This window comes from Hyaloscypha bicolor (assembly GCF_002865645.1).
Source record: "Hyaloscypha bicolor E unplaced genomic scaffold K444scaffold_16, whole genome shotgun sequence".
Taxonomy (NCBI): domain Eukaryota; kingdom Fungi; phylum Ascomycota; class Leotiomycetes; order Helotiales; family Hyaloscyphaceae; genus Hyaloscypha; species Hyaloscypha bicolor.
Genome location: NW_020194518.1, coordinates 1,189,875 through 1,216,975, shown reverse-complemented (window position 1 = coordinate 1,216,975; position 27,101 = coordinate 1,189,875). Strand labels below are relative to the sequence as shown.

Genomic DNA, 27,101 nt, shown 5'->3' with positions numbered 1-27,101 from the left:
CTACTGCGCGCTTGCGAGCGAGGGCGGCAGAGTGGCGCGCAAACGTGTCGCCTCTGGGGCGAGCGCCCTGAGGGGGAGGCGAATCAGGAAGGCTAATCTCGCTTTACAATTAACGGGATGAGGCACGCATTTACATTAACATGCAGCTTAAAGAGGAATTGAGGAAGAAAAAAGGGTTTGAGACGGATTTGACCTGGGTCATATTTGGGAGAGGCTAGCTGAAGCCCGAAGGTGTGATGGAGGTGTGTGGTGCGGCTGAGGGGGCTTAGCCCATCCGGAACTTTTCCTGTTTGAGGTACTCAGCCTGATGCGAAAAGAATGAAAGATCCCTTGCCTTTTTCGGGGAAGTTATCCGTTGAGAAAGGCTCTCAAAAAAGCTCAGTACTTGAGGCTGCGCGAGAAAGATCTGCGACCTGCGGTGGTCCCGTGCAAATATTATAGGCGCGGTTTTCGGGATTTCGCTGCCAGTACAGCCATCTTGGAAAGAAAATCAGTGTGCCCCTGCCAGCCCCTGCAACACCCCTGTTTTGCTCGCATAGCATTCCTAAAACATGGGTATACGCCCAAAGGAGTAATTTTTGATCTCGACTCTCTTTTAGATGCATAATCACCCGTTCTAGGGTCTGCCCAGAGAGTGCTTATGCAATTGAAAATTGATTCCCTTCTAGCCCCCTTCCCCCGCGCTTAGCAGGCTGATTTTTGCAGATTTATCGTAAAGTAAGGCTTTCTTTTTCGGCTATTCTTTAGCCCCCGGTACGCGCGCAAAAGGCAGGCAAGAAGCACGTCCCTCTCTTGCCCCTTGTAATCACTTAAAAAAGTATATCCTCAACGCATGACGCCATGCCCCTAGCCCATTAAGGTCCTGGTATTAGTAGATATAAGCCTTAGAGCTCCCAGAATTAGCACGATGGCTAGTTGCAGCTATACATCCCGTCATTCGATGTAGGAGTGGGCCAAAAATGGTGCTACTAAGCTCAACTACTTGCATTATTACAGCATGTGAGAAAATTGGGATCTCTGTAAAGTAGTGGCCAGAGTCTTCTCTAAGACTTCAATATGTTTACTGGCAAGTAGTTAGAGCTTAGCGCCGCCGGATTACTCACGTAAAGTGCTACGTGACGCGGCGTCATAAGCAACGCCGAATTAGGTCCCAAGGCGCTGGCGTTGAAAAGGGGACCCAAATCGGCTCCGATAATGACCCTTGATTAATGTGACAGGGGAGCGAGAACGGCCACTGTTACGATATCTTGATAGGCTCAAAGCGATAGCTATATTTCAGTACAGGCAATAGGACCTACAAAATTCTAGATATAGAAAATATAGAAACTGTAACCAATTCTCGAGGGAGCCAGAAGGGCCTCCCTGAGCGTGATCCAACGGACTTAGTAGCGTGCTCAGGACTCAGCTCGGTTCAGGTTAGAGCGGCGACTGCTCAGATCCAAAGATGGAAGTGGACTTTGGTAGGCTTAATTATCGTCTGAGACTTTAGAGGAGGTAAACTTTCGCCGTTGACTCAACGTCAACCAATATCGTCCCGAACTCGATCCGCTACTGAAAAATGCCCCAATTGCACTGCCATACATTTTCGTTGCATACTCATACGGCAATTAAGAGTTTACTTTCACCCAATTTGTTTCATTCTACTATTGCTCTCTCGTTTTCTCATTCATTACCTCAAACAAATGAGCTGACACCTCTCAGACAGGATCTGATCCGTGAATTCCTACAACTCCAGCCCTCCCCCTCTATCATCGCCTCTATCCTCTAGTTAGGCATTGACAACAAACGCAGGACAAATCTCATCGATTGGCGCCACCCCGCGATATGCTCCATGGGCGCAAGCTTCGACTTCGCTTCTCTCCCATCATTTGCTGATCCCCATGCTCTCACGGATTCGGAATGGGATGCTTACCAAGCTGGTATTTCTTGTGAGATATCACACAAGCAGAGCCGGAGAGGCAGAATTATGCTGCCGCTTTTGAGACTCCTGGGGAGAAGGGGCATTTGAAGAGGGTGGAGAGGGGGGAGCCGTTTTTCGGGAAAAGTCTTGTATGCGATTATACCACTCAGTAATAACAGTACGACACAGTTACTGACAAAGCTGCAGGTAGTGGGAACAGTCTAAGGGGTTTCAAGAAATTTACGATGCTGGATTAAAAGCTTACAACAGCACTGCTGAGGAGCAAGCCACGCTTGGTGAGGTGGTGGCGAGGCGGAAGGAGACGCATGAACTGCTTCAGGTGGAGATAAAGAGCTTGCCTAGATGCAGGAAGAGGAGGTACTTGATGTATTCACATAATGTGCATGAGTTTGATCCGCAAACTGTTGTGGAGGAGGTGCTATAGGGTTTGGATTTGCGGAAGGAGCGCAAGGTTTCAGAATAAAGTTTTACAGTAGGAGTGTTAGGAGCTACGATTCTCCCCCTCCGAGGTTACAATTTCAATCTTCAGCCCCTTTCAGGACGTTGCAATCATGCCACCTTCTCCCGTTGTTGACTTTCGGCACTCGGCTCGCTTAGAATGTCTCATCGGAATAGGGGCTAGGACCCCGAAAAATTCTTTGCGACTCCACTCCGAAGGGGATGCCACTACATGTCTTTAGCCAGCTGAAACATTGTGTTGCTTCTTTCGTAAACGTGATAAAAGTGTGATCTGAGTCCGATAAGACGATAGAGATTCCCTTCCGGGGATTGTTTACATTCCATAAATCTAAACTTCTGTTTACCTCCTCCTCTTTCTTCTTCGAATTCGGTCCAGCACGCCTTCAAGATTAACTTTCAAGTCAACTCTCAGTTCGCTATGGCTTTTAAAAACGCCATCGCTGACGGATGCTGGGTCCTCGTCATCGGAGCCGCAAGCTTCGTCGGCTCTCACGTGGCCAACGAATTTTCAATAAAGGTTACAAGGTCCGAGCCACCGACTACAACATCTCAAAAATAACTTGGCTAGCAGAGGACAGTTAGTTTAAATCATGCATGGCAATCGGCAATTTCGACTTCGTGTGCATCCCCGATACTCTGGCCGAGAACGCCTTCGTTGAAGTCCTGAAAGATGCCGCCTGGCATTTCCGTCGCAGCCGTAGTCAAGAAGCCAGACCCCTACGATGCGACCCCTCAGGACATCAAAGGGAGCCTCAATTGTCTCAGGCACGCCGTAAAACAGCCACCAGTTGTACGATTCATTTTGAATTTATCTTACGGTGCTGCGTTCAACACCGTTCCTGATCCGAGTGCGGTTCCTAATGCAACTGCTTGGAATGAGATGGCTGTCAAAATGGCGTTGGCTCCAACACTGTATGATGCCAGTAGGGTTGTAGCTGTATCTGAGGCTAGCAAATGAGAACAAAAAGGAAGCTTTGTGGAAGTTCGTGGAGGAGGAGAAACCGCCCTTCGTTGTGAATTTGGTTTTTCCATCTTGGATCTGTGGGCAAACTTTCCACAAGATCCAGAATCCCTCGTCTGCTATTTTGGTCCGAGAATTGTGTAATGGACAGGTGGCTCAGAGGTCTTGGTGTTTGTAAGTTCTTCTTTCTTTTTGTTTCCTTGACAGGGTATCTTGCTAATTTCGAGATTTAGATAGCTATTTGAACGTAAGTGAAGTGGAGAGGATACATGTTGCTGGTGCACTTGACTTCGAGGCCAAGAGCAACCGCATCTATTCAATTGCTAAGCGTGTGACCTAGAACGATCATCTTGCAGTAATGCGTAAGATGTTCCCGGAAAAGAAGTTCATGGATGACCTGAAGGACCTGGGATTTTTCAGTGGAAAGGTTGAGGATGATGGGTTGGGACTTTGACCCTTGAGGACCGCATGATGATTGGGTTCCATTAGAGGTTGGGAAACAGGAGACTTCGGATTCTGTATACTAACACTATTCCAAATTTTCGATCTTTGCCCTCTCTTGAGTTGAACCCTTCTCTCTTCTAGAAGTTTGCTGACATCGGGGTAACGCTTTGCATAGAAGATATAATGGTGATGTGGAATATTCAGCGTCTCTAAATTTAGTGAAGTAAGTTCCAATCTTTGAAACACGCTGAGAGAAAGTGAACAATAGATGTTCCATTAAGTTTTGCTTTCCCTAAGCAGTTCCAATTTGTCGAGCTACTCCCAAGTGAGTCGAAATTCACCTCTGATTTCCAGACCCCAAATGCGGTAGACTGGACTAGATATTCATCCATACTGATTCGCTGCAACATCTTATATGAATTCTCGACACCATAGTCGGCTGTTCTTTGGGCAAGACGTCCGAAGCCGGAGGTCACGAGCTCTCTATTTACTTTGTAAGCGAGAGCATGTCCACTTCAATATTTAGATCAAGCCTCGACGCGAAAATTCTTTCCCCATCTTCCTTCTCTTACATCGGAGAGCTCGCAACGGATCATCCCTCATCTCAGCAGTGTTTTGTTGAGCCTGGCATCATAGCTGGCTGCTTCCATCACAGGCTATTGTCCGCACTCTCTCTTGGCTTCTTGCTCCTGCCTCTATTTCCTCTCCCCGCCGGCAAGGACAGACTATCAAAATCATCCAAATAAGTTAGGTTCATTGGAGATCACCCATCACGACGTCATACCAACCACCTCAAACGGCCCTGAGAAGATGTTTCACCCCTTTGAGAGACTCCCAATCGAGTAAGGATAACCCAGCTCCTAGATTCTTTTGTTCCATGACTTTGAGGCGCTCGTGGTTCATCTCAAGTGCTTTAAATACGTTTTCAAAGACTTTGTATTATTCAGATTCCTTTCACGACATTCTGAGATAGGGAAATACTGACTAACCTCATTATAGGCTGCGCTTCCAAATCTGGGGATACCACCTTCCAAAGGCCCGCGCCATCGAGTTCAAGCCCTACGAAAAGGAACGCGCATTCACCCTCCTCTGTTACTCCTTAAACCCAACCTTAGTCTCGAAATTCCAACAAAAGCCCTTAGGAGTCTTGCCATACGCCTGCCCCGACTCTCGTGCCTGCTTCCTCAGCTGCTACAGCCTCTGCTTCGATGGTATGCTTGCGCGACCTGTCTACTTCTGCCCGAAAGTTGATGTTGCCCTCTTCTCAAACGAGCACGCGTTGGAGCTCTTCTCAGATGCTGTGAACCATCTTCCTTCGGCAGAGGCTAGGGAGAGCGTTGCTCCGGTGCGAAAGGCTGCGATTCGGTGGACAGTGAACAACAGAAGCAACAACATGACTGTGAACGGAACAGTCGAGGAGGAGCCTGAAAATCTAGCCCTGGACCCTGTAGGAGGCGTGAGATATAGGATGAAGCTACGCACACTGCTTGAGCGCCTTCCTACACTTGAGCATTTCGCCTTCTGCTACCTTTTTAGGTCTATTGCGCCAGACTCCAGGAAACATATGGTTCGTTTTGCGAAGAGACTGGAACAACAAATGGAGGAGCGACTGCAACTTGTGAAGGAAAATGGAAATAAAAGTATCGCTGAGTCGGCAGGCAAGAATCCAAGCATTGTGATGTTGCAGTGCCCAACAGGCAAGGTCTTGCTTAGACGTGTTGCCGGACTTAGCAAGAGGGACCAATGGCATACGTGGCCAACAGAGTGCATGGAACTTGGGACTAGAGCTTGGGAATGCTCTAGAGACTTTGAGGACTTTGATCTTAGACGACAATTCCCCCTTTGAATTGCGAGGTAAGTTTGAATCAAGGCCTTCCCAGACCCACCTCTCATCGTAGCCATGCAGCTAACTTTTACCGGTTTACTTGTCTCCAATTAGCTTTTGCTGATATCGACACGTTATTCTTGGGTATTGTTTGTGTATTCGAAGATTCTCAGAGAATTATCCCACTGGTGTCCTCTTTGAGTTGTAAGGTAAGCAACTGTCAAAAGACCAAAATACCCACAGCCTCTCAAAAGCCAAACCACCCGTTTGCAATCATCTGACTAATTTTGGCCAGCTCATTTCTCTCCTCTCTACTTTTGCGAACATGCGCACGTTGTGCTTAGATACTGTACGTGTATTTGAATCGGAGGTGGATCGGTTATGCACAAGCAGTTTCTTGCGAGGCCTTTCCTTCCCAACAAATAAATTCATTTCCCTGCGAATCCGTCTTTTCTTGTCGCTGTACAGTAACACTCAAGAAATAAAGGCCTTGAGGCATAGCCGTTGCTTCCGGGACAATTTCAAGTGATCACAGGGCCGCCACAAAGAGTAACGTTCCAAAGCCAGCCGTCCCGTCCCGCACCCCGGATCCGCAAAAATATCTCGACCTCCATCCGCATTCAGCTAGTTGAGCGATGCACCGCCGCCCACGAAAAGGTCCCGGAGGTTACACAAAATTTCATGGATAATTATCGGCCAACCAAAACATGCCAATCGTGATGGGGATTAGGGTCTCAAGTATTTGTACTACTTTTCGAGTTCCAGCATTCCTCCTCCAAAGTTCACCCACTTCCCTTTCTTTCTTCAACCTCTCAACCTCTCAACACTGAATACGCCTCAACTCATTTTCTCCTCACATCTTTCACGTCTTCGTCATGTCTTCCAAACCTACACTGGTCTTAGTCCCAGGAGCATGGCACACCCCCGAAGCCTGGAACAAGGTTACTTCACTTCTCGAAGCAAAGGACTACAAATGCATACCCGTAATCCTTCCCTCGACCCTCTCCAACCCCTCGACAACATTCTTCGATGACATCGAAGCAGTACGCGATGCAATCCTCTCGGAGACTAGACAGGGACGAAATGTCGTCGTTGTAGTCCACTCCTATGGTGGTGCCGTTGGCTGCAGCGCAGTCAAAGGGACATCCTCATCAAGCGAGACATCGGGACGTGTCATTGGCATTGCCTCCATGGCATCTGGTTTCGGCCCTTCAGGAGTGTCTTTCATCGACGGACTCGGCGGCTCGCCTCCTCCATCTTGGAAAGTCGATGAAGAGAGCGGATTTGCAGTCTTGGTCGCTGAACCAAGGGAATTGTTCTATCACGATCTTCCCGTCGAAGAGGGTGAATACTGGGTTGGGAAGCTCACGAAGCAGGCTTCGAGGCCGTTGATGCATAAGGAGGGTGGAGAGCACGCTTACGCGGGGTGGATGGATATCCCAGCCTGGTATCTGGCTACAAGCCAGGATAAAGCGTTCCCGTTTGAGGCCCAGAAGTATCTTGTTCAGGTGGCCAAGGATGCCGGGGGTGATATTACCGTGCGAGAGGTTGAGAGTAGTCATAGCCCAATGTTGAGTAAGCCGGAGGAGACTGCGAAGTTCATCGAGGAGGCAGTCGCAGCGTTCGTGGGATAGACAAACTGGTGGACCATTCTCCTGTGGGAACTTCCATCGGGTTACAAAAAGAAGGAAAGAAAGAAATGTAAGGTTAGATGAGCATGGTAGTGCCGATAAAACTCCACTCTGTAATGAAATAAACTATCCATACCGTCTCTCGTCTTTGGGTTAATGTCTCCTGATTTTGCGCCAGAGTTTTATCCGTTACGCACCACAGCTTTCACTCCACCTAAGGGTATACTTCCCTTTCTCCTTGCCCACTAAACAGACCGTTTTTCACCCACATCTGCCTGAGAGATTCTTACAGCTTCGCCACAGTTCCACCAATTCATGGCAATGCCAATACTTCGCACAGCTCACCTCACCCCTATCACCCAACCTCTCCATCCCCAAAATCATGTCCTCCATTTCCTCCTCTCCCTCAGCTATCCCAATACTCCAACTAACGACCCTCGGTATCCTCATCACCGGCTTATCACCCTGATTAACTCCAGGCATACCACCCAATCCCAACATCCTCAACCGATACCTCTCCTCAGTCAAGTTCCTCTCCAGCTCCAACTCCTTCCATCTTCCTTCCTCCCCTACGCCTTCCCCTCTCCCACCCAACACAAAACACCTCTTCCAAATGCCCAAAATACCCGAGCGTTTGCAAGATCAAAAACTTAAACCGACTGCTCTCCGCATCGTCTCCCAACCGCCTAGCCTCACCACACTGCACCCCCGATCTCCGCACCACCCGTCCTCACCTTAGCGTATACCCTTCATCTCTAATCTTCTACGCCCTGAGCCGCATGAACGGCTTTAAGGTCTAGAGATCCATGACAACTATATCTTCGTCTCGGGAGAAAGGGACAAGATACCGCGGATGCAGGTACGTGACGAAGGTGTGGAGCGGGAGAGCGATGGCGCGGGATTCGTGGCGGATGGAAAGCATGTGGGTTGATTTAAATATGGGGAAACAGGCTGTTTTGCTGAAGGACAAGCGAACCCCACTGTTGATGCGAGGGTGGAGAGGGGGTGGTGAGGTGGATGAGGTGGGGGCCGGGGGAGAGAGGTGCCAGATTTTGTTGCGGAGTTCTGGGGGGAGGCGGGTGAAGTGGGTAAAAGTCTGTTGATGTGGTGAGAGAGCAGATGCTTGGTGAAGCTGTGACTCGGATGGAGGGGTTCTGGTTGTTGAAGAGTCGTTTGAGCTCATGTTGTGTGTGGACAGGAGACTTGAGGTTATAGCTTGGGTTGTTTGATGTCAGATAATTAATGTCGAGTTTTGAGAGAAAACGAGTAGTGTAATATTAAGTGGGGAAGAAGGAAAATACTTTTGATGATGATGATGGTGGAAACTAGTTCGTTGTTGACTTAAGGGCTATGGCAGCCTGACACAAGCCAGCATAATTCTTACTAGGGGGCTGCTGTGGCGGAAAATTCTGCAGTTTATGCATCTTACGTTAATCGCATCGTACACTTTAACCCATTGCTAAATCTTCTGCAGAATAAAAGTGTTGGCCTAGGGAAGAAACGTTAAACAGGCAAGGAAGTGGACGGGAAGTTGCAGGGTGGTGGAAGGTTCAACGGCAGTGACATGAACTGGTTCATAAAATCGATTGCTACCTATTCCATTAAAAAACTTGTCAATAGACCCAGAACGCCAACGGCAAGCTCCACCAAATGCAGTAAAAGTATCGTCTTCCTTAAGCTGGTTCGTCCGTATGCCGTTACCTGCGATAGTCTTGCCGGGGTTATGATCCAGGCCAACGTTGTCCACGTGATTCACAGGACAATTGCCCCCAGAATTTCGCCGATAGTCGAAGACAAAGGGACGGTGCTCGTGCTTCTGATGTTTTTCATTTCCAGAGCCGATAGATATTCCGGTGGATCCTCGTGACCGTCTGAATAGAGACCCTTCATTAAATCTTGGACTGCCTCTTCGATTGATTCAGGCTGGGTTATGTCTTTTCCAAAGACATCTTCCAAAGCTCCCGAGAGATTATGCAATTCAAGCCGCAATGCCTTGCCCTTTGCGATCAATGCTTTTATATTACATGCATGTACAATCAAGTCCATTGCAGAGACAGGGCGAGAAAACAGGTCCCGTGGACGTTCGTCGTTCGTTCGGACAAGGGCTGAAGGGAAACTTTCGTTGGTGACGAGAAGTGAGACCAAGGTGAAGCTATAGCTCTCAAAGTGTATCTGAGAGAATCCACATTAAAACCCTGTCACATTTGACAAAATTGTCAACCTGTCTGCGAAAACTTTGCAGTCGCAACGTTCGATCTCCAGGAAGGCTTGGTGGGCTCTAAAGTTGCGAACGTAGTCAATTTCTTGTGATTTATCCACACCAGAATACTCGGTACTCCAGAGCGTTTCCAGCGAATTTCCGCTAAAAATAGAGCAACTGAGGAGTTGTGCGGCATCATGGAGTGTTTTTAAGGATTCGCGTACGGATTCCCCAAGATTGATTTCCCACATCGCTGCGAAATTGAGCAGCCACGGGTGACTACCCACTTTCCAATGTATCCCATCCTGACGATTCCAAACAGGGCCTTCAGGAGGTGGTACAGCGTGGTAGGACCTCGTGCTAGGATTTGAGGGGTCTCGTCGAACCACCTTCATGACGAAGAAGACTGAAGAGAGGATCCGTACTAGAAAGGAGAGACCGGAAGGCAAAGCTTGAAATTCGGTTCTTCGTAGAGCGAAGACTAGGTCAGGCCTGCACAAAGAATTGGACAAGAGTGAGGGTGCCGTGACGGTAGGAGATTTTCTCCTGAGGAAGCTTGCGTCGGAGAACACCTAGAAGGGATTGTCGGAGCAGCGACGAACAGTAAGGAGACGGTAAATTATAGGGAAGCGATTTTTAGCGATTCTGCGGTAAAGGCGGTATGAGGCCTAATAGTCGGTTCGTCCTCCTTTGCTCGCTTTGCTCACAGTCGGGGAAACCAAGTGTCCCGCGAAAGCAAGTGTCCCGTTGAGATTTTTGTATAGGAACCCCACCAAAATAACCACTTCTCGGTCAAACACACTATTAAAAACAAGAATAGCTCCACTAACTTGACAATATACAGCCTTATAATTATTAAGATAAAAGAATATATATAGATAAACAGTTGCATTATGTTAGAATAAAGTTTAAAGGGGTAGTATAATTATAATTAATAATTTTAAGCCTATTTGCAATGAAATTGGCTACTTTTCAACCACTTTTTTGTCGCAAAAACCAATAAAAAGCAGGAATAGCTTTACCACCTTTATAATATACGACCTTATAATCATTAAGATAAAAGAATATATATAGATAAACATTTTCATTACGTTAGAATAAAGTATAAATGGGTAGCGTGGTTATAATTAATAATTTTAAGCCTGTTTTGCGATGCTTCTAGCGATTTTTTTCAATTGTGGTAGGGTTTCCCATACAAAAATCTCAACGGGACACTTGCTTTCGCGGGACACTTGGTTTCCCCGACTGTGAGCAAAGCGAGCAAAGGAGGACGAACCGACTATTATATCGCTAAAAAAAATTAAAAAAATTACTGCGCACTGGCCCTGTAACCATCGCTAAAAAAAAATGGACCCACTATTATCGACCAATTAGCGTGATTATCTATCGATCGGTTATCGAGCCTATCGGAGCCCACACTGCACTCAGTAGTTGGGGTTCGGCAGAAACATACCAAAATAAATCATCACGAGGAGTAAACATCAAAGTACGTGGCATTTCATTTCGGACACGACTCTATCCAGAAAATGGACTCTATTTCATGGTACTGTGCTATGCCACTCCAGCTGAATACTAACCCAAACACGCTAACTATTGGGCCGAATCATCAAGCTTTGAACGACGAGGTGTCAATGACCGAGACCTTCCCGCCCTCAACCTCGCTTCCATTGACAGGTCCTCCTAGACCGCCATTCGTAACAACGTAGAGCATATGCTCGTTGCCGCTTTTTCTGTCGAATTGGCACGCAGTTACCCCAGCAATCTCCAATCGGTCTTTTTTCCCAGCAACAGTCACAAGGCCACCCTTTGCCTTTGCCACGGTGATAGTATTGAACGGGTTCCGTGCAATCCAAGCATTATCGTCACGATCGAAGCAGAGATCATCGCCTATGAGCCCTTGGTCTATGATTTCAACGTCTCCAGCGGCTTTGCCGTCTTTGTGGATTTTGATTCGGCAGAAAAGTTCCTTGGAAGTGTTGGTCCAGTAGAGGTATTCCTTGTGGATCGCAATACCGTTGACGGCGATGGGTATGAAAGGTTTCTCGGGATTCTTCATCTCGTCAACTTGAATCGCTATCTCATGCGTCTCGTTTGCAAGGTCAATCTTGAACACGGCACCGGCTTCACAATCGGCAGCGAGAATAATCTTTTCGGATTTCGAAAGTACCTCCATTCCATTCGGAAGGCCGACCTTCTCAAGTTTCATGACCTCTTTGACAGCAGCGTTACCATCACTTTCGAAATTGGTCATGTCTACTTCCCATAACTTATAAGATCCTGTTTGGTTGACGAAAGTGCTGAGATCGAAGTTGCCTCCTGCAACGTAGAACTTGTCGTGCTCCACTTCAATGATCCCGGCCATACCTGAGACGTCGGGGAATTTGTGGATCAGGACGGTTTTGGAGGGATCGGTGGGACCGACAAGGAAAACTTCAGGTGCTGAAGAAAAAGTGACGACAATCTGCCCGTTAGATCATATAGCGAGATTTTCAACCCACGAAGGCATGGGGAACTGGTGAACCACACGAGAGGGGAGGAGGGGGTCGAGGGCACTGATTTCCGCCATGGTAACGATTTTGAAGAGCTCTCTGATGATAAGAATAATGAGGCAGGGATACGTTCGTGCAAAAGGGAATAGCAATTAGTTCAAGTGAGAAGTTCGAGACCTTAAGTACCATTCTTATTAGGCTTTGCAGCACTATTTTTAACCAACTTACAGAAGGCTAGGCAGGCTTACATGAGGATTCTGCGACTAAACTGGGACTTTTTTGTAGCAACTCAAAAATCTCGCGATGGCCCATTGGCTAAGTGACTGGAATATGCATGAAATACATGGTTCCATGGGCACAATACATTCAGGTAAAAGAATCAGTGGCCACGGGAGATTCGACGGCGGCTCCGTAGCCGTTTTGATTGGAGGTACATGCTCAGCGGGTAATTAGTGGACAGGCTATAATTGAAAATCAGTATGCACAAGTCTGCCCACGGTTCAGAATCGCCGTGAGTTGGCTGCCGGCGTTGCCGTTGGCGGGTTGAGGTGAGCGGAGTGGGGTGCAGTAGAAGCCCCCCTGGGGCAGGGAATCCTTAGCCTCTGTTCGGTACCGAATATTGACCGCGGCTCAGCTAACCTTTATGGGAATAGGACCAGTTTTGGCCACTACCGCAGCTGAATAATGCTATTGCAGATAATAGTCGGACTTAACGTCGCGACTAAAGGGGCCCACTTGCACGTAAGCATTTATCACTGCAGGGTAGACCGGTCACTTCCAAATCCTGCGCTACTGCGTCGATAATTGTACTATCGGATCTCCCAGAGACAGGTATCAAATGTCATCAGGCTCACGAAGCAGGACTGGCTGTTACACCTGCCGTATCCGCAAGAAGAAATGTGACGAGCAGCATCCCTGCTGTGAGAACTGCCAAATTCGAAAACTGCAATGTTATGGGTACGATGCTCCTCCACCGGACTGGATGCAGGGAAAGCGGAGCTGGAAAGAGATCATGGTTACTGAAGAAGCTCGACAGCTTCGAACCATTGCAGAAGTGCAGTACAAAACTCGCAGACGTAGCGGCCAAAACAGGCTAGAGGAGGAGGCGGGAGGTGCCTCGAATTGCCAACAGTCCGATGAGCTTACGATCAGAGGCAAACGGCCTCCTACACCAGAATCTATATGGTGGGATGGTGGCTTCTGCACCTCGCTGCCCATTCACAAGCCTCCACATGAGGATACACGCCTGCTCATGCTTTTCTTGGACTTCATCTTTCCAATACAGTTCGGCTTCTATCCCATGTCTACTGCAATGGATCATAGCTGGCTCATGAGTGGCTTGTGCAGTAACAAGGCACGTTATCACGCTGCTTTAAGTGTTAGTGCCTGTTTCGATGCCTCACTTCGCGAACCAGAGAAGATAAATAGCATTGGGTTGAGTTTAGAGGTGACGGAGCGGCAGGCTATCGCTGCGTGTGGTCTACAGACGATCATTGCACATTTCAATCAGCAGAGACATGCGCCCGGAGATGGGGTCAGGATGGGCATGCAAATATTGGAAGTCATGCATCAACTACTCAGTCTGGAGATCTTCAGCATGCTGGAGGGGGCCTGGGAGTTACACCACCAAGCGACAATGACTCTATTGAACACACTTCACACCTACAACACTCCAGAGTCATGCGATGAGGAGGAAGTTGCATTGCACTCATCACCGCTCAAGATGGCACTGAAGGACTTCTCGTCTCCAGACACTCAAAGGACTCTTGAATTTCATGTTACGTGCGTTATTTGGGTCGACATCATTGCCAACGCAACATTCGGATCTCCCTCACATATTCCTCGACGCTTTGATTACATCCCTTATCTTCACGCCAATGGTCTCAAAACTCACGGAATAATGGGATGTCACTCATCGGTGATGGCGAACATCGCAGAGATCACATGCCTTGTTGATTGGAAGACCTCTCAGCTTCGGACCCAATCGCTAGACACAAAAGAGCTTTCTGGACGTGCCATCCCAATGGCTGCTCGTCTGGTGGACCAGGTGCAGGAGCTGGAACAACAATCCGTGCTCAACATGACAACACGCGAAGCGGAAAGCCGTTTGGTAACGTTACAATTCGCTTGCGCTGCGCAGGTATATCTGCACGTCGTCGTCTTCGGCGCCGATACGGCTGATCCTGAACTTGTCCTCCGTGTCAGCCGGAGCTTGCAGATGTTGGAAGCGCTTCCAAATGGACTTGTGATTCGTGTCAACTGGGCGTTTACGATTCTAGGATGCATGGCGGGCAAGACTCTGTACGATAGATTTCGGGGCCTGATAACGAGAATAGCAGCGCAAAAACAGCCTTTGGGCATGACTTGGAAAGGGTTGATAGTCATGGAAGAATGTTGGCGGTTGAGGCAGTCTCAGCCTGAGTTGGAGGTTGGTTGTGATTGGAAGAGAGCAACGAAGAGTTTGGGCACAAGGATTTTACTCGTGTGAAAACTGTGCCTTGTGAAGATCTTGAATCTGATAGCATTGGTTCCTAAGGTCGGTATCAAGTGCAAGTCCTTTTGCACCTCGATTTGTAACAAAAAAAGAATGCCTTCCGAGATTTTCCCTCCTGCTTCTCATTGCGCATTGGCCCTTTTAATGCACTGATGTGGAAATCTTCGGACCTCTTTAAAAGCTCGCTCACCATTGCGTTTACCTATCTTCTTCACTAGCCAACACACGATCAACAGCTTCCCGCGTCTTTTCGATGCTGTTGCTGAAAGCAAATTTTGCCTCTGGCAGCTCCTTATGAACGGCATTGACGATGCATTCGAAGAACGGTACAACCGCATCGGTCTTCCGTATGCCCACTACCACCGTCGACATCAACCAAAGCGTCCTTGGCTATTTTATCCCTGGGTCGCAAAGGAAACACTTACTTCCAATCATGACAACATCCCACATCTTCTCACGAAGCTTAGTAGTGCAGAGGTCAAATGCCATATCTGGCGTGATATACAGCATTTCCCAATCGTAAGGAGAGGCGTTCATGTCAGCTTCCATAACGTTGAGCGATTTTTGCAGAGAACCTCGTGCGAGCAACGGGACCATATCAGAGGTAGCAGGGATGCCGATGCCGAGGACAGAGGGGGCCATGCTTGAACACTGTTGTTGCAGGATTGGAAGTAAACGTGCTGGTAAAGAAGTGAAGAACGTAATGTGGGACAGCAGCGAAACGTCGCCGGACAGTCGAATCGACAGTCGGTTTTAACCCGATTAGGTTCGATTCTGCCGCGTTTTCTAGCGCTATCGCCACTTGGTGGGGGTTTGTATGGTCGCGTGATAAGCTTCGAAATTCCTTCTGAAGAACTCGAAATCTGAACTAAATATATATATATAATTCCATATTTAATAATTCCTGGGAATTAAGCCTCAACCCCCCAAAAAATACGGTCCTTCCCCCCCCTAGCCCCCTACCCCTTGCCCCCTACTAAAATGGCCGCTCGTATAATCGGCCCCCCCTCCCGCGCCCTATACCTAGCCCAAAAATTATTATACGGACCTAATAATTTGAGATTCTGAAAGCGCATATACGGTTTCGCGATTCTAGAATAAAAAATTAGTTAAAACGGCCTGTGGGGGCGGCTAAAAAGTAATACTTTCGCGTGTACAGATTACGCTAGTGGATAGCGCCCTAAGGGCAAGGGATTTAGAGTACTAAGCGAGCCCTATAGCAGGCGCTATATCCCCTAACTTACCCCATTATTATATAGCTATAACTTTAGCAGGAGTAATTTATAGAAATAAAAGGACTTTAGATTCTGAAAAAGCAGAAGCCAATAGTAATTTCAATATATAGCTTCTACTTAATTATATTAAAGACTAGCTACTATAGGTGGCCGAGAAAAAATATTAGATTTGTACGTATAGTACTAAGCGAGATATGCCTATTAAACCCCCCTCCCCCCCGTAAATGTCCTTTCTATATTAATAGGGCCTATACAAAATTGCAGTGGAAAGCAAGTGAATAGTACATTGGCCCGATGCAAATTCGGCCTCGAATACTACTAAAGTCACTGTATCTTCAGTCAAGATATCATACGGAGTATGAACGATGAGTACTGCGGGGGTGGCTGAAACACACTTCACCGCTTTACTAATCGGGTTAAAACCGACTGTCGATTCGACTGTCCGGAGACAGTTCGGGACAGCAGGATATATTTAAGCACGGGCGACTTTGATGCAGGTTTAAAAAGCTACTGTAACATCAAGACTCCTTTCTAGGCGCAGTTTTATATTAATACAGCCACAATCACGGCCAGGCTTGGCGATGATCCTGGAACGATCCGTATCATTCCTAAGCGAGATTGTACCTTAGGCCTTAAACTGCCCTATAATTATAGGGAGCTTATAGCATACTTCCACTTAGACTTATAAATAACTTTATAACTACTAATCGCATAAAAAAACTTTTAGTTACGTAATTACTCTATTTAATCCTAGCTTTCTATTTATATTATATGTAGGAAATTTAGATTTAAACTTGTCTAAATGCGGCAAAAAGAAGTGTTTTGAGTTTTCGTAAGGCTCGTTTAATTAGGAAGTACCTCCTATACAAATTTACTATGTAAGGTACTTTGCCCTGGATCGTTCCAACCGTTCCAGGATGATCGCCAAGCCTGATCACGGCTTTGGCACAACGCCTTTCCTCATCTGCACGTCCCTCCGAAGATCAGTGCAGTGAACCCTACGGAGTAACCGTCAGCCATTCCTAGGGTTGAGTGACCGCGGCTACGCTAGACTCTTTTGAGCAGGCAGTAAGATTACTCCGGGTAAATTATGAGGCTAGACTACAAGTCACGTGCTATTTAATGAAAGGGATCTAAATCTGCTCTGGTAGAAACCCTGCAAGAGAGCAGAAACGGATTCCCGGGCAAAATTCGGTAAGAAAACTATAGCCGGGGCATATATGAGGCCAAAATGGGTTTCATCTTATGGTGCGCAAGCTGACTCAGGGCGTACTTAAGGATACTTAGGCTCTACTCAGGCTCTGCTCAGGCTCTGCTCAGGTATGTTCACTCTCAGCCCAGGTTAAAGCAGTAATTACTTACGTCCTCAGACTAAAACGGAACCAGCGAAGGGAAAATTAACCCTGAGTCATCTGGTATTTTCGCTAATTAATAGTAGGGGATGGTTTAAGCAATAGTAGGGCTCAGCTTCCAACTCCTCCTAGACTCAGGATTGATTTTTTCTTTCGTTGGTTCCGTTTTAGTCTCCGAACTAGACAGAGCGCTAGTTCTGGGAGTTCTAATGCTTATTTCTCTACTAATATTAGGACCTTAATAGGCTAGGGGCACCCCGTTCGGCGCCTTCGGCGCCTCACAGGAGCGTATATACACGTATATCTTAAGTGCAGGAAGCGTACGTATATCCTTGAGAATATACTTCCTAAGCGATTACAAGTAAGGGACAGAGGGACATGCGTCTTGCCCACCTTTTGTACACACGCTACGGGCTAAAAAATAGCCGAAAAAGAAAATCTTACTTTATGCTAAAATCATATAAATTAGCTTACTATACGCGGGGGAAGGGGGCTAGATAGGGATCCAATTCTCAAAGCATAAGTACCCTTCCAGGTAGACCCAGAGAGGGTGCTTATGTATCCTCAATCAGAGTTGGCCTCCTGTCATTGCCGTTTTGGGCGTACACCCATGTTTTAGGAATGCTACGCGAGCAAAACAGGGATGTTACAGGGATTGGCAGGGGCACACTCCTTTTGTATCCATTAGTCGCTGAATTCAAACACGTGATGCGCTAAATCTTGCTTAGGATGGTCAAGCTTACTCAGGTGAGTTGCTTAGGGTACTCAGGCTAGTTGACTGAGTCGAAGGTGATTAGCGCCTGAACAAGAGCAGTAAGCTTACCGACCAATGCAAGGCGAAAGGGCGAAAGGGTTGATTCATAATACCCAATAATCAAACCGAGACATGACCAAAGATGCTTCCTCCCAACATGACAGTTCAACCGCTCAACGTCGCATTGATAGCAGAAATACAAAAGGGAAAGAAGTTTATATTTGCCCGGTTTGACGAGCTCTCCGAGCTCCTCTGCTCACGGAGAAGTGTTATTAAATTAATAAAAGCACTTACTCTTGAAGCATAAAGACCGTTCAAAAGCATTAATTTATGTTCTGGAACGAGAACTCAGGGCATTTTTCGTTCAGGAGAAAGACCCTCTTAAGTTAGACGAATTCTATTTCTATGGCCCGATATATTTTTTTATATTTCTTTTTAGCTCTTTACGCTATACTGTAGAACAAACCTTCTCTTCATTGATTATGCCGATTTCTCGGAACGTTGTCAGTTCGTACTTGCTTGGGGACTATCCAGCGTGGTCACTAGAAACCTCCGGCAGCTGAATAGAATTCTTGGCAGCTCGAGAGTTAGACTGACTTCGATGTGGTTTCAGAAAGGGTGTCTGTTAGCGTACTCAAAAAGGAAATATTGCCTGTAAGTCTTCGGAATGTAATCTGATTTTCATCATGTCTCCTTCGCAACCTTGGCATACCACAACTTCGGTCGCAATTCAACCGCATCTCTCAGCCCCTGAGGTCAGCCGTTCTTTTCGGACATGAAGTTGAAGTTTCAAGAAAGCTGGGGTACCATTTTAAAATATCTTGACTCTGTTGAGTGTCTGTGACAGGGCGGTTGTACCTCCGATACGGCTGGTAGTTTCGAGTTCAGCTCAGCCTGTCTGTCGTTTTTGCTTAGGGAACTTTGGGGAGCTAACAGGATGATTTATTGACTGATAATGAGCGAGGTTCCCAGGCCTCCTTTCATCTTCGTGTCGACATCATTACAACTCTCGTGCCCTCGTGTCAATTTTGAAGAGTTTTAGCGGACGCCAACGCATTTTCAAGATACAACAAAACTCTTTACGCTCGTGTGGCCACTCCTATTAATAGCGAGACTGGGTTTGGCGCTCTGCAGCTTGCGGAACGCATCCCACAGCTACTACAGCATCGCGATGGATTCTTCGGTGGTATTAAATTGTATGCCACAACGCCTGAAACCGGTGAAGACGGTATTTGCCCCTCCTACACCCAAACCCGCCCGGACCCTTGTTGTCCTGGTGGTTGCTGCCCCCATTGGAACTTACTGTCTTGTCAATGGTGATTATTGCTGTCCTACCGGTATGTAAACATAACCCACGAGCTCAAATAAGAAGCCCAAATGAGAGTTTTACAAAGGCTTACCATGGATCATTAAGATTACGATTGCAGCGCTCTGGTAGACTCGGCAACGTCGTGTGCAAACAATAAATACCTGGATCATGTATGAGCGGCCCGCAAGCACCGTCAGCCCTTACTTGTGCTGCGAGCCAGCTCAAATTGCCCTCCTGCCAAATCTCTGTGATCCGAACAATAGCACCTACCCTGCAGCGTCGCTTGCACCTATTTCGTGTAAAATCTCTATCTTGCCCTATGTACCACCCGCATTTTTGGGACCTCATTTCTGGACTTCGACTAAGTCGACTCTATAAGTCGACTCCTGCTAACCCAATCGGGCAGCCCACCACTCAGGTGCTAGGGATTGAGGCATTGCCCCACCAAAACTCTCTGCCTTTACAGAACATCAAAATTGGGAGCGAGCGTTTACTCCGGAGGCCATCCTGCCACTACGTTGCTCGAGGGGGGCTCATGTCTTCGGGAGGAAACCATGGCCACTTGCGCTCTCTAGTCCGCTGCGCTGGCTAACCAAAATTCTCCTCTCTTTTCCAAGTATTAAGTCGGGCGTGGATGTTGTGAGTGAGTATTCGCAGGAGCCAACTTATAGAGTCGACTTAATCGAAGTCCATGATGAGAAGCCCGAGCTAACACATTTGCTCATAGGCCACCCAAATACCTAGGCGGTAACTCTCCCAGGAGCTTGGGAACTAAATCAGGAACATCATCAACAGCAATGACGACTGGAACTTCATCAACCGCGTCTGCTGCAGCGAAGGCGATTGGGTCTTTTCCAACAGGGTCAACAACGCCAAAGCAGGGTTCAACCGCAAGTGGGACGACTACGCAGGGCAAAGGGTGTTTGAAACAGAGCCCTACTGGTACAAGCATGGCAAGTTTCACCGCAACCTCCATTGCCAGTGCTGCTTCAGCTTCTTGTCGGGTGACTGGCCTTCGGGAGTGGTTGCTTTGTGCTTCTGCATGCGCTTAGTTTTATAAACTGGTATGCTTGGAAGTGGACTATGGAAAATCCCTCCTGATTTAAATTCGTTAATGATTTTGCACTGCCGTTGGTTGTGCCCCCATTTCGTGAAGGTTCATGTATTCTGCCTAGCTTGATTACAGTAGTTTACCACACTTCAAGAATTTCAAACATGACATTGATTTAACTGCAGCAACAATTACTTACATGAGTTTAAATACCGTAGAAGATTTACCTCCATAAAATACAATGACTTGGAGTTTCAAGAAGGTATTGAACTTTTGGAGTGTTGTGAGTGAGCGGAGAACACAACGCACATGACAATGTAGCTCGTTTCTCAACAGATTATCCCAATGAACACTTGAACGTCACGTTTCACCTCACTCACTTGACGATCATACAATCAAAGATATTAGATTAATACAGTTTCAAGGTGTCATATTCTCTAGCATTGTTCCCTCTGCACCCGGAAAGGACACCACTGAATGACACTTCTCGCGCATTCTCATCATCGCACAATTGAAATCTAATATTACAAGTTATAGAAGATCAACGCCCTAGCACCTACGCCAAAAATAGCTAGCACACTCCGTGGTTGCAGCATGCTCAATGACCACCCAAGGTCTTCAATGCGACCGCATCTCCCATAACAGAGCCAGCAACGGTGGTGAGCTCAGTCGTGACTGCATCACCGCCGGGAAGCGAACCTACGGTGATGTATACGGATCCTATGAGAGGGGCCACCAAGGGCATGGTCAGTCCAAGAACCGTTGCGATTTCAGGGGCGATCAACCCCTTGGCGCCTGAAAGCGTAGTTAGCAGAGATACCTTACAGATTTCACAACGGTACGAGGAAGGCGAGAATAACTTACCAGCTTCGATGTTGGACAGGATAGTTGAGAGGGCTGATTTGAGGTTGAAGACAATGCCCTCGATTTCATTGAGAGCACAGAGAAGAGATTGTGTTTCTTCGGCAGTGAGATATGTGGCTGCAGCAACTAGTGCAGGAGCCATGCCTGTAGTTGCTGCTTTCATGTGTGTGGCGATGTTTGCAAGGCTATTCTTGATGACGGGGATGTCGTAAGAGGCGGCGTTTTTGGCAGACATTGACACTGCTCTTCATCAGCGGCACTCTTGATCGGAGACGTGACGGAACTTACTGATGGTGGAAAGCTCTCCAGAGACGGAGTTCTTGAGACCAGAAACGGCACCTTCGATCATTGCGGTGTTCGGGGAGCTGACGGGTAACGATCTGGCTGGTAGAACTGCTGGAACATCTTCTAAGTGAACGTCTGCAGCCTGAGCCTCAACGTCTGCAACATCTTCTAAGGGAACGTTTGCAGGCAGGGCATTAAAGCCTGCAACAGGTGCGTGTGTGGGAGCAGCGGGAGCAGCAAGAACCCGGCACCCAAGACTCAGGGCAATGACGATGACGTTGGAAAACTTCATGATGGTAGATTCTGGATATTGGGAGACGATTGGGCAGAACGAAAGCGAAAAGGGTGAAAAATGATAAATGAGTGACTGGCTGAATGGGCAAAGGAGTGTCTGTGAAGATCTATTTCGGATTTCAGAAAGACATCTTCTCGCTGGGCGTTTATGATATATATGCAATAGTGACAGCCACTAGACCGCATATCAGAAAGTGACGTGGGGAGATGCATTTCCACAGGTTTCGGAAGGAGATGGCGATTACCATGCTCAATCAGAAAGCATCGGCGGTTCTTGTGAGATATGTTGATCTTTACACAGATGGAGAAGAATTTCAAAGAATTAATTGGGATCATCTGCAATAGTCACTATGCAAAAGGCCCTAAGACGCTGGTCTCAAATGGGCGGAATGGGGGCAGCTGCACACGGGAGTTTCCGCTGCCTTATGAGTTCCCTACTCTGAAATTGACTTCTAGGATTGGACCATGAGATAAGCGTGACCAACTCTTGACCTTCAATCGTGATTTGCCTGATTTTTTTCTTCTGAGGGCGGTCAAAACGTCACGGCTCGAGCTTGTAAGATCTGCATGCTGATCATCGGTGTTTGGCCAAAACCCCTGCTTCCGCACTGACTCCTGTCAACTTTAAAGGGCCGAAATGCCTTGTGTTGATCCAGATTTCCCCACAAAATGTCCGGGATTCTGCAGACGCTTTGGGAAGCCACACATCAATGATTTAATGCCGGTTGGTGTGCCCCCAAGGGCCCCAACATTCGGGTCAAACACCAGTGCAGCACCTTGAAAGAGGCTGAAAAGTTGAACCAAGGTGATGAAAAATTTGACTTGGCACTATCATCTCATTCCAAAAGTTGAAGATCAATGACATTTCGGGTTCGCTCGGTCGGAATGCCAATGCATTGGGTAGGGGATGGAATCAATTGGACTGGGCCATGAGTCAATGAATCGATGTGTTGTATAATTACTAAAGGGGATTGATGTATTAAAATCTTTGTGTGCATTAAAAAGCGCCACCACTTTTTCTTGCACCAGGAATCATTGTTTTAATGGCATCCTCAAACCCTTGCCCACCAATTTTCGAGTCGGTCAAAGCTGGACAAGCGAGGCTCGTGAGAGCAGAAACCAAAGTGTCCGTAATGAACTTTAATGGAGCCTCGAGCACCGGAAAATAGTGACGATAATAAGTTGGGTGCGAGGGTCCTGACGGCTTCGAAAACAAAGCAGAGAAAGTTGTTACCTTCGAGAAGAGTCTCTGCATTCAAGATTCCACCTGTCAAGTCCTCAAAGTTAACACCCGTAAAACTGTTGACTGTTCCGGTATTTCCACCGATGCTCATGTGGGTCAGTAACCATTCAATAAACATTCATGGAACTACACCCCTTCCAAGATCTGGATATTCCAAAATCCAGGACACTATGTCCAAATCCAACTGGACGAGGCCGTAATCAACAGGTGTTCGATACCATTTCTGTGGGATTGATTCCCAACCTCGATTATAAGTGAACTTTCCTTGCCAGATATGTCAAAAAAGCTTTTGATAATATTCTTAGTTAGCAATGCGTCAGTTAGATTTGGTCTGTCATGGTGAGACTGTTCATGCTGAGAATGCTAGATGGATGCACTTTAGAATGGTTTGCGAACAACCGTCCCGCAAAGATGTATCCCGCATTTTTTGCGACCAAACCTGTATACGGTCCATGATAGAAGTTCGGATTTGTTGCTTTCGTCTGCTGAAAACGAAAGTTTGCTCGTTCCGCCATCAGGTCCATGTTGAAATCCCCGATAGGATCCGAAGCCATATTGTACCAGTCTGCAAAAAGTTCCAAGTCAAGCGTAGCACAATCTCTAGTAACGTACAAGTTGTTGCGGGTGTTGGAAGAATCGGATTCAATAAAGTTGTGTGATTCAACGGGGCCTGGGGTGTCCCTGACGGAATCTCAGTCAAGACTTCACTCGACTTAGCTGGCCGTTCTTACCCACAAGTCCAAACACATTCCCTAGCAGATTTTCCACTGAGCCCGTTGGTCCCCCAATTGAGAACCCAGGAATCAGGATTAAGGGACAAAGGATTTCCAACAAAGACTGTGCCCATGATTGCAAGCACTCCACCGAGGTCTAATCCTATTCCATAGACTGCTACTCGTCAATATCTTTGCGTCAGGGGTTAATTGTATGCTCACGTTCGTTATTCGCTGCTGTTACCTCCCCAAGCTATTTACAATTGATCAGCTAGGGTTTCTCCAACGAAGTTACTTTCCCACTCACACTTGTGACCCCATTTCGCCCAATATATCCATGATTGGCAAGTGCATTAAGACCTGGGCAAGGCCCGCGCTGGTCACCCGCGTCGAAGTTGGGTGGGATGAAAGAGTGCTCACCAGTGACTGTGAGCAACCTAAAATCAGTATTTGTATTAATGGTGAATGTTATGGATAGCAGACCTTTAATTGGCGTGGTTTTTGGGTCGAATGGAAGTCGCTTGCTAGTACTCCGGCCATGAGTACCCCGAAATTCATGTGAAAGTCTCTGAGAAGCACTGATTCTTGAATCCCTACTACTGTATGAATGTTCAATCACAAGAGAGAGAGACGAGAGCCAAAAGGAGAGAATTTCAGCCCTCATGTTGGAGAATGATGCTCCTCACAACAGGATTGGTCGTTCGATCGAAAACGTTCTTGTGAGAAGATAACCTGAGTGCTGCTACTTGATTTCTTCAAATTTGATTCGAATTGTCATAGCTTTGACTACTTGTTCAAACAGCCCTGAAGAATTGAGGCCTGCCACTAAGATTGTGAGCCTCTGCTAGTCTTCTCGACGCTGGGAGCGACATCGCTTCAATCACTATCTACCCTGACTCCGACCGATCTTCAAATTTCCCGGGTTATATGTGGGGAAAACGGGAAATGCATACAGGGTTTCTTACAGGGTGTTTCTAGCAAACTCCTCATGTTCGACGCTAAACTTTCCTAAAATCGAAACCGTTTCATGGAGGCCAAATCACGGATGCTATTCCCAGGAATCAGGACACCCTCCAGAGGCGCCACAAACACCACCCAAGAAGTAGACACAGGTAAGTCTGGGATTCTGGGTATGATTGATCGGAGGGCATGGCTGAAGTTGTCTACCTGAAACTTACCCTGGCTACTTTCGACAAACTTATTTCTCTTTCCAGACCAAAAAGTTGCTCAAGTACGAGGGTCACTGGTGGATTGGAAGTCTGGTGACCGGATGCAGTCTTTACGTTTTCGTCTCAAGCAGAGGACAAGGTCATGGGAAAAGAATGCGAGTTTCTTTCTTCCTCCTTCCAAATCCTATTCTGCTTGACATCGAATTGTATGGTGGTAACATCTAGTAGATAATAATAATCCCTCTTAAGAATCTTCTTTCTTATCGTATCGTCAGGGTGTGGACCAAGTTGGGGTTGCGCTCCAAGATTCTACAATCCCCATAACTACCGAGTCTTGCAGTTATTCACTGTTCTAAACTTTGTACTCCCTCACTTTATACTTAATACTATTCAAACCAGGAGAACTTCTGCTTGTTTGTTGCGCTCGCGGTTGTAAGCCGCAGATTGCTTCTGCCATTGCAAATCCTGGGCTGCCAGCTGCGTGTGGGGTAAGTGTTATTCTTTCTGTTCGGTGAATAATTCTAATTGGAGCAGCTTCTTTGCATTGAGGAACAGACCTTGAATTCAACATGCTCACTAAGCGACACTGCCTGCATTTGTAGAAATACAGAATTAGGAACAAGAACCACAGAACGTATCAGTCAAAACTGCACAATTCAGTAAGACTTGAGTAGTCCACCCTACTTCTGCATATCACATACTCTTTCTAACCATATAGCGACAGAGAGATTTACCAAGAATGCCTGCGGTATCATCCCAAGCGACAGGACAAAGCATGTTTTGGTAATGGGAGTTTTGTTTAACTTTTTGGCTGTTCTTATATTTTGCCTTCTATTGACAGCAAAACTCACCGGACCTGCTGGGGCTTTTGGTATCGATGATTATGTCATAGCTTTTGTAGTTGTAAGACCTAACTTCCTTTAACAGTAAATAAAATCAACGCAAATAGTGTCTTCTAGTCCGTTTGGAATATTCCCCATTTTCAGTACGTAACTTTTCAAGATATCTTGGTTGTTTGATAATTGACACAAAAGCAGTCTCAAACATGAGCTTGGCCGTGATATTTGGAACAACTCCTTCAAAGACGTTCAGTCTATCCTCGGCATTAGTCCATTTATTGAGCCAATACTTTTTGCAGGCTCACTAAAGTATGGGTCTTCTTTTGAGGCAAGTTGACATATCTTTGCGCGTTGCCACTTACCAAGATTTCTATTCTCTTCTTTTACCTCCGAATTTTTTCATGCCAAAACTTCAAATACTGCGTCTGGGTTTTAATGGCAGCAAATCTTGGTCATCTCATATTCTTTAAGCCTATATCAGTCTTCCAATGCAGCCCAGTCAATGCAGCGTGGAGATGGTGAGATGGGGAATATCCTTCGAAATGCAATAACATCGACTTGCAAGGCTGGCTCAGTGCAACCTTTAACATTATCCTCGACCTGTGTATATTGATCCTACCTATGCCAGAGCTTTACAAGTTGTTGATGACACCCAAGAAGAAATTTCATATCATGTTAATGCTCAGTGTTGGATTCTTGTACGTTGGTAATCCTTTTCACTTCATGGATTATTCATTAATTATTATTACCAGCGTCACGATTGTCAGCATTCTGCGAATAAAGACACTCATTCAGTTTGCCAATACAACAAATCCTACCCGTAATTAAGTCCTATCAATCCTAGAGAGAGATATTTACTGACGAAATCACAGAAGACTATGTGGATTTGAGTGTCTGGAGTAACGTCGAGGTCCCTGTGAGCGTCATTTGCGCGTGTACGCCATCGATCATATCTCTCGTTGCACGATTAGTTCCAACGCTCTTCACTTTGACAACGAAAGGAGAGACTTCTGGTAACTCTTCGATGCCCAAACGACCAAATCTGTCAATCACTCCGAGACCTCGACGACATTCTAGCAAGCTTGGCAATCTTGAGGATGCTCATTTGTGGAATTGGTGGAACCACAGTCTTGGAGTTAAACAAAAGTTTGAAAGGATGATTTAATTAGAAGCTAATAGAAAATTGGCTCTCTGGCAACGAATTGTGCTTGGAGTCTAATGTTCAGGGCTAGCTGGAGTAGATCGCGTTTTTTTGATGTAGAAAATTGACGTTAGAGAAAAATAAAGCAGTAATTATGAAGAGATGAAAATTCGTGCCTGAAGATTCACAATTAATTTTGCTTCACAGTTCGATGTCAAGGCCCATCTTTACAGTCGAGTACCAAAAAGTGGTGCAGTGCATTTCCCATAGCGGTGATAACATCTCTGCCCGATTAGATGCAGCGAGACCGGGGGCTGGAAGGGGGGTTTAAACTAATCCTGGTGATTTTCTGGCGCTGTGCAACCCTAGAACCCCTATCTTGCGACATTTAATAGGCCTGATACGTTGTAAAGCTACAGCTACAAGTG

The 27,101-nt window shown here is 46.7% G+C and overlaps 7 protein-coding genes across 7 annotated transcripts; 2 read left to right on the top strand and 5 right to left on the bottom strand.

Moving 5' to 3' along the window:
- Positions 1-6,485: 6,485 nt before the first annotated feature.
- K444DRAFT_519195 (alpha/beta-hydrolase) lies at positions 6,486-7,244 on the top strand (the record flags this gene model as incomplete). Its single annotated transcript, XM_024873930.1, has 1 exon — positions 6,486-7,244. One exon carries the CDS (start codon positions 6,486-6,488, stop codon positions 7,242-7,244), a length of 759 nt encoding a protein of 252 aa, XP_024742421.1.
- Positions 7,245-8,022: 778 nt separating this feature from the next.
- Positions 8,023-8,522, bottom strand: K444DRAFT_608102 (uncharacterized protein). The gene has a single exon (XM_024879309.1). The coding sequence runs from the start codon at positions 8,422-8,424 to the stop codon at positions 8,038-8,040; it is 387 nt and encodes a 128-aa protein (XP_024742420.1). The 5' UTR covers positions 8,425-8,522; the 3' UTR covers positions 8,023-8,037.
- Positions 8,523-11,044: 2,522 nt separating this feature from the next.
- K444DRAFT_608100 (uncharacterized protein) lies at positions 11,045-12,284 on the bottom strand (the record flags this gene model as incomplete). The annotated part of the gene is made up of 1 exon (XM_024879308.1): positions 11,045-12,284. Exon 1 carries the CDS (start codon positions 11,801-11,803, stop codon positions 11,048-11,050), a length of 756 nt encoding a protein of 251 aa, XP_024742419.1. The 5' UTR covers positions 11,804-12,284.
- A 484-nt stretch (positions 12,285-12,768) lies between these two features.
- K444DRAFT_581715 (uncharacterized protein) lies at positions 12,769-14,418 on the top strand (the record flags this gene model as incomplete). Its single annotated transcript, XM_024877756.1, has 1 exon — positions 12,769-14,418. One exon carries the CDS (start codon positions 12,769-12,771, stop codon positions 14,416-14,418), a length of 1,650 nt encoding a protein of 549 aa, XP_024742418.1.
- Positions 14,415-15,126, bottom strand: K444DRAFT_650311 (uncharacterized protein). Its single transcript, XM_024885628.1, has 2 exons — positions 14,850-15,126; positions 14,415-14,780 (listed from the first exon to the last, which is right to left on the bottom strand). The coding sequence occupies exons 1-2, from the start codon at positions 15,064-15,066 to the stop codon at positions 14,623-14,625; spliced, it is 375 nt and encodes a 124-aa protein (XP_024742417.1). The 5' UTR covers positions 15,067-15,126; the 3' UTR covers positions 14,415-14,622.
- Positions 15,127-20,537: 5,411 nt separating this feature from the next.
- Positions 20,538-21,670, bottom strand: K444DRAFT_659724 (uncharacterized protein). The gene is made up of 3 exons (XM_024886379.1): positions 21,278-21,670; positions 20,990-21,229; positions 20,538-20,920 (listed from the first exon to the last, which is right to left on the bottom strand). The coding sequence occupies exons 1-3, from the start codon at positions 21,564-21,566 to the stop codon at positions 20,724-20,726; spliced, it is 726 nt and encodes a 241-aa protein (XP_024742416.1). The 5' UTR covers positions 21,567-21,670; the 3' UTR covers positions 20,538-20,723.
- An 895-nt stretch (positions 21,671-22,565) lies between these two features.
- Positions 22,566-24,188, bottom strand: K444DRAFT_640395 (uncharacterized protein; the record flags this gene model as incomplete). Its single annotated transcript, XM_024884494.1, has 7 exons — positions 22,566-22,718; positions 22,771-22,874; positions 22,944-23,070; positions 23,189-23,492; positions 23,630-23,699; positions 23,828-23,950; positions 24,008-24,188. The coding sequence occupies 7 exons, from the start codon at positions 24,186-24,188 to the stop codon at positions 22,566-22,568; spliced, it is 1,062 nt and encodes a 353-aa protein (XP_024742415.1).
- Positions 24,189-27,101: the final 2,913 nt, after the last annotated feature.